The sequence below is a fragment of the Triticum aestivum genome, chromosome 7A, assembly GCF_018294505.1.
Source record: "Triticum aestivum cultivar Chinese Spring chromosome 7A, IWGSC CS RefSeq v2.1, whole genome shotgun sequence".
Taxonomy (NCBI): Eukaryota; Viridiplantae; Streptophyta; class Magnoliopsida; order Poales; family Poaceae; genus Triticum; species Triticum aestivum.
In genome coordinates, this window is record NC_057812.1 from 205,968,687 (window position 1) to 205,975,496 (window position 6,810).

The 6,810-nt window shown below is 43.5% G+C and overlaps 1 protein-coding gene across 1 annotated transcript; it reads right to left on the reverse strand.

Annotated features, from left to right (window-relative positions):
• Window positions 1–3,581: 3,581 nt before the first annotated feature.
• LOC123150734 (uncharacterized GPI-anchored protein At4g28100) lies at window positions 3,582–6,583 on the reverse strand. Its single transcript, XM_044570566.1, has 2 exons — window positions 5,774–6,583; window positions 3,582–4,168 (listed from the first exon to the last, which is right to left on the reverse strand). The coding sequence occupies exons 1-2, from the start codon at window positions 6,446–6,448 to the stop codon at window positions 3,830–3,832; spliced, it is 1,014 nt and encodes a 337-aa protein (XP_044426501.1). The 5' UTR covers window positions 6,449–6,583; the 3' UTR covers window positions 3,582–3,829.
• Window positions 6,584–6,810: the final 227 nt, after the last annotated feature.

The following is a 6,810-nucleotide window of genomic DNA, read 5'->3' on the forward strand; positions in this document are numbered from 1 at the left end:
TATCGTTACATAACTATCGAAAATGTGGAAGTTTTTATGTAGAAATCATTATCTAATTCCTAGTTGTTTTAAAGTAATTCCAAAAATAGTGAGATCATACGTGTTGCCTCCCTCACGAAAAGTAGAGTGTTCGAAACACACTATGTGCTGACTTTGACTTTCGGAGGCGCTTCTATTTGAACTACACTCTATTTTACTGTGTTGTTTCTTTGCCCATAACTCCTCAATTATTCATACAAATTAGACAAATAAAAAACCGTTGGAAAACTGTTGGAAAGAAGTAAATTTTTGCATCTTGCGCATTTTTTCTCCATGGTTTAAGAGCAGTTTCGAATACATTAATACTTGTTCCGAATTATATACGCTGAACTTTTAAAGCATATGATATTATTGAAAGTTTTTGAATAGGATTTTTTTTTCATGTAGGGCATTTTTTCGAGTTTGTCACGATTTTAGAGAAGTTTTTAAAATGCCAAAAATAACATCAGTTTTTGTTTATGAACATGCCAATGAAAAGTGAACCTCTCCAACAACTATTTTTCAACTGTCACAGGATGAGCACATGAACTTCTTGTAGCAAACCTTTTAGGCTTTAGTCTTTTTTATTTTATTTTTATCATTTGAAACTCACTTCGTTGGTTCATTAAGCAGCTATGTGTTTCACCTCTCAACTACACTATGATATTTTACTAGTAACTCCTAAGCTCTTTATCAGAACTAAGAAAACGATATATCTTTGGAGGGATGTTGAAAGGACCAAATGTTTTGTGTTGAAAGTTTTATTAAAATCACAAAGATTGAAGAGCATATTTGAATATTATAAAATTCACTCTGAATAACATAAATAACTTTTTTGATACATTCATTTGAATGAAGCATATAATATGACGTTGGAAATCTATTGAATTGGGGAAACTTTTTCATGTAGAATATTTTCCCCTATATTCATTAAGGTTTAAGCAAAGTTTTAAAAACGCGAAAATTGACATCAATATATTCATTTTTAACTGCTTTCGAATGAGAATGTGAACTTCTAGGAGCGAACCCTGCTAAGTTTCACTTTTTACATTTTTTTCTCATCCTGAATTTCTATAGTCGGGATTTTTGAACTCCTAGGGTTTATATCGTTGAATTTACTGGTTTTCTCTTGTTTTCTCTTGCGAATTTTTTGGCAATATTTTATTTTTTCCATTTCTCCTTTCTTCGAACTCCCCAGATTTAGGGCGTGTTCGGAGCTCCTCTGGCTTCACAAAACTTCACAAAACCATCTTCTCATGATAGCTTCTACTCCATGTAGTGATACCAGATCCGTTCTACTGCATCGGCAACTTCTCCAGCGCTGCAGCCCAGCTAGGAGACTGTGGCATGTTTGGGATATATTGGGCCGACTGGTGGCAGCCCAATTAGGCTAGCGAACACACCGATTCAAGGGGAAGTGGGTTAGCGAGGCGAGACAAATTGCTACGTATCGAAAGGTTCTATTTTATCGAGGGGGAGAAGCGAACCGGTATCTTTAGCGGTGGCAAGCTCCTGTAAATTAGGTGAAATCCAGCTTTTTAATTCTATGGGGCTGGGCCCAGCTCGCTTCAGATTTTTTGCCTACGGTCGGGCTTAGCAGAATCTAGCTTCTTGGAGCCCAAGCATTCGAATCAAAATCATGTGTGAAGTTTTTGAAGCATGGAGCTGGAGGACTTCTCAACATGCCCTTAGCTTATGAACTTACAGATAGTACACACAACGAATTTCTCGAGTTAGTCCCGTGAAATGGCTCAATTTTTTGCATGTGAATGTCAATCAATGAAGGTATTGACTTCTCTAATTTCCAAGATGAACTTTCATGGCTCCAAACTTATAAATTTGTCACATGTTTCATTTTTTGGGTGAATCCTCAACGGGTATATTTTTATGGACCGTTTAACTTTTTCTCTAAACTTCTCTGGATGTTGTATCAGAGGTACCAAAAAAATTTAAATGTGGGATTCCCTTTTATAACTTTATTTCCAGTTCTTATTCATCTAGACTTTTGATTGCTTTTAATGCGTCACTTTTTATTTTGTTTTCTCACCATGTTAACTGGCTATATCCTTTGAATTCCTAGGATTTTATTTAACGTGTGTTACTTATTTACTAATCCTCATCCAAACAGGTTACATAATTTCTAGGTTTTGTTTTTGAATATATTGTTCTTTTCTCCTAAACCGAACAAGTTTCACCCTGTGAACTTTTAGGCTTCATTTTTTTTAATTTCCCTGGACCTCCTAGGATGAACATCTACTTTTTATTTATACTATTGTTTTTTTTTCAAATTTACTTGCGTTTAATCTTCGAATTTCCTAAAAAGGTAGTCCGATGAACTTTCCCAATTATATATGGAACTTCATTGGGTTTGATTTTTGAACTTCAAATTTTTGGTTTTCTTTTTTTCTGTTTGAACTGCTTTGGAATCAGAATGTGAACTTTTAGCAGCAATTTTTTAAGTATTTATTAAATTTTCTTTTGTTCACTACCAAAGTTTGTAGGGTTTATCTCTGTGAATTGTTTGAATTACTTTTTTAGTGAATTTCGAGTTTGTTTTAACCTACTCATAATTAATATATGAACTTTTAGATCATATAATGAATTTCCTTGATTTTTTTCCTTTTCTGGAATTTCCTGGATCCCCTAATGTGAACTAGTCCCTTTTTTTTACTTTCCTATTATTTTCCTCTATGGTTACTTGCGTTTAATCTTTGAACTTTCAGAAATTTTTAGTTCCATGAACTCCGTGAAGTTGTTTTTTGTCAAAAATTCATTTGAAGTTCCTTTTTTGTTTTTATAGGTTGAACTTCCTCTCGGCAAGAACTTTCTTATTTTTCATCTTTGTACTCTCGGGTTTTTTGTTTTGTCTTCTATGACTTTCATGTGTTTTCCTATGTGAATTTTGAGGTTTTTCAATTATTTTTTACTCACTTAAGTTCTATTTACTTAATCTTTATATTTTGTAATTTCTAATTATTTTCACTTGGAATTTCAATTTAAATTGAACTGCTCATTTATTTTAATTTGAAATTTTGTGTTTCGTATTTAAGTTATTTACTTTTCTGTTTCAGTAAGTAAACTTTTAGTGTAAATGTACTCGATGTTTTTCTTTTCTAAATAGCTCGAAGCAGGGATGCCATATCTTTACATATGATTTTATATTTGAGACATAACTGATAGAAAAAAGTTACCCTTCGAGAATCTCAGTACAGGAGGAATGAGAGCTTAGCATGAAGTGTCTCATTGCTGCAAACACCTGAAGCTGGATCACTAGTGTTTTTTTGAGGTTTCCAAAAAGAAAGACAAAAATAGATATTATCACAACTGTTGAACCAAGTGTCCAAATTATGAATAGTTTTATCATTGTGTTTTTCATTTCAATATGTTTGAAACTAGATCATAGATGGACTGACTTTTGAGTTTTTATTTTTATTTATGTAGGGAGCTGTTTCGGGGCACCACGATTATCCGTACAATGCGCCATGTGTCAACCAGCCAGTACCCAAGGACGACTGCTCGTATGTGATCATTTCTGCAGTTCTGGGTGGACCATATCAGTGAAATGCGTTTCCCTGGAATGCAAGACGTAGGATTTTGTTTAAATGGAGATGCAATGCACGCTCACTAGATTAGGCATCCCCACCGGGATTGCATATAATTACAGTAACGAAGTCCACTCTCTAGTCCCTAGCCTTTCAAGAACTAAACATCATCAGAAGTACAAACAAATTGAACAACTACTAATTCAACATCAGAAGTGCAAACACAGAAGAAATAGCAAAGAGACCGCGCAGCGAAGATCAGATTTTGCTCAGAACCGCCGGGACAAGATGAAGGCAGACGTCCCCAGCAGAAAGCGAAGAAGCAGGCTGCCCATGGGGGACACATCGGCGGCGCCGTTGATCTCCGACGACGCGACGGCAAGCGGCAGGCCATCGACGGGGAGCGAGCACGTGGCGGGCGCGCTGGTAGCCCCCGCCTCCTCGGCCGCCATGAGGGCCTGGAGGACCGCCGTGGCGGCCGCCCGATGCCGCGTGGCGTTCCGCTGCAGCAGCCACGTCAGCCCCATGAGCTGGCAGTCACGCTCACGTGGCTTCCCGCCATGACTGGCCTTCCCCGACGTGGCGTTCTTCTCTCCAATGGCGTTCAGCTGTAATGCATGCATGGCACCACACAAAAAGGGACGAGATGATTAGGTTTCCAGGCAACAAAATGATCTAGCTTACTCCAACTCATGCGAGTGAGCGACAGTAATTTTGAAAGAAACTGCAAAATTCACCGTTGCTCAGGAACTGTGGAGGTCAAATAGATCATGCATGTTATTGTTACCACAGGTTGCTGATCCGGAGAGAGGGATAGAGATTCCAGTTGAGACAAAGGGACAAAACCCTCGCTCTCACACAAGCTGGCCCAGAGCATGCCCGCCAGCCCATGCGACACGATGCCACAGTGCTAGGGCCGCTACCGCATCTCTCGGAACTCTGAACACAAGTCATGTGACGCATGGTACATCTCTGTCGAGTCTCGCAGGCGGAGACATTTCCCTTGACGTCTTTTCCCCTAAATTACTGGGGTTGCTGTACCGAAAAATTACTAGTAAAGCAACCAATGCTTTGTCCTTGGAACTGGAAGCGGTCGGGTCCAGAAAGCAAATGATTCGGCTTTGGGTGGGATGCCTTGCTTGTGACCCTTTTTAGGTGAAAAAGAGGAATCAGTGTGGGCATCGAGTTCTGAACTCAAAGTGAAAGTGGTAGTAAAGGAGTGGAGTGGAGTAGGCATGGTGTTCTGAACCAAATCATGTCCCTACATGCTCCTCCAGGCCCTACCCATTCACCCCGGACCGCTGGTTCAAATAGTTTCATCATCATTCAATCCTTCCAGGGCAAATTCAGTTGAATGGCTTAGGTTCACCAGGTTTATTTACCACAATCAGCTTTTAATAACGGTTTTATTACTGCAATGGCAGAGTGTTGTACATGTACTCCTGCTCCCATTCAGTTAAGTTTTACCCGGGCAATATGAAAGTTCAGGCATGCAGTAGATGTCCCTGTCCGTGACTGCGACTTACTACTCCATTATGGATTTTCGCACTGTTCCTATGACAGAGATGAGTGTTCTGCAGTGGCATGTATGGCCCGGGACCTGAATTCCGCACCATATTTTCCGTGACTCCTTGTTGGCTACCGATAAATACTGGGACCCTGGATTTTGTTTTTTGAAGAGACTGGGACCGCCAATTTGTCTACCGATTAGTGCACTTGCCGCGCGCGGGGCCACCGCACACCGCACACGACTCTCCTCGTGATCCTTCTTCATTTGGCTCGCGTATTTGTGTACTTGATGCCTATATATGCAAGCTCAACTCAATCTCGCCAAGTTTTGGTTTTGGTTTTGGTTTTGGTGTTTGGTAATGAATATAACCCACCTTGCTCCGCGTACATGGAATATGTTTGTATGTATGCTAGTATTCATGATGCTCAAGAATATAAAGAAGTTACTGAAATGCTTATCCTACTCTGTGTGCCTGACATCTAAACAGATAAAAAGGGTTGGGTTTTATCTCTTCAAGAAAAAGTAACATGATTACTTGATTAGCATTCATCAAAGCTCACAGTTTAACTTTCCATTAAAAAATGTTAGTGGTTCTGTGAGGCATGCGTGCACCTGCACCACGGGAGCATCCGAGAAGCATAGTACTGCAGTTCTTTTTCTTTCTGCGGCGAAAAGGAAAGGGGTTCTGAATGTGTGGCCTCACCAGGTTCAGCGCCCGGAGGCACCGGGAGCAGCCGGCGAGCCCCGGCCGCGCGCAGTCCCTCTCCAGCCTCCTCGCAGCCCTGCCCGCCGGCAGCGCGCAGACCGGCCGCCTCAGCCTTATCCCGCAGTAGCAGAAGGGCACGTCGCACGTCGTCCCATTGTTGCTCCCCGCCTGCGGCTGCGGCAGCGTCGCTCCCGCGGACCTCAGCGCGCGCTCCGCGGCGCCCGCGCACTCCTCCACGTCGTCCGGCAGCAGCGGCAGGTCCGTCACGTCCGCCGCCGCGGCGGGGAGCTTCGACCACCTGCTGCCGTCGCTCCCCAACGCGGTGGGCGCGTACGCGGCGTACAGCCACGCGGCCAGGGCCGGGCAGCACCGCAGCCGCGGCGGGAGGACGCCGCTGCCGCTGCCGGCGTTGCAGGAGGCCAGGACGGCCGGGAGGAGCGGCGGGGAAGGGGTGAGCTGGCAGACGGAAGAGGTGGCCGCGGCCTCGGACTGCTCGGGGAATGCCGGGATGGTGGATGCCGCGGCGGGTTGGGCCTGGGAGGCGCCGGCCGACGGGAAGAGCAGGGACGGCTCGAGCGACCCCGGGTCAGGCAGTGCCGGCGACGCCATGGCGTGCAGAAGGAGGCAGGTTGCGGAGAGCAGGGTGGTGATGGTGTAGTGGAGGCGACGCATGGCTGCCTAGTCTGTGCGTAGGTGCTCCGGCAGCGGGTGTGAGCCGGCAGGGTAGTGTGCTCCTTTTGTTGCTGGAGACTGAGACAGCGAGTGGAGCGTAGGTCGCAACGAAACGGATAGATAGAGATGCCAGACGTCGGGCCTCCAAGATTTGAGAACTGAGGCCATGGAATACGGACTGACTGGATGTAATCTCTACTTCTAATGGAGCAGTTGGCAGTCTCGTTTCCAGGTTTTTTTTCGTCTCATCACTTTCGTCCGGTTTTTTTTCGTAGGTTAACCGTCGTAGATTTTTTTCGATGTTGGTTTCTTATTCACTGGTTTATTTACCCCTCAGCTCTTTTCTTGCAAATCAGCACTTT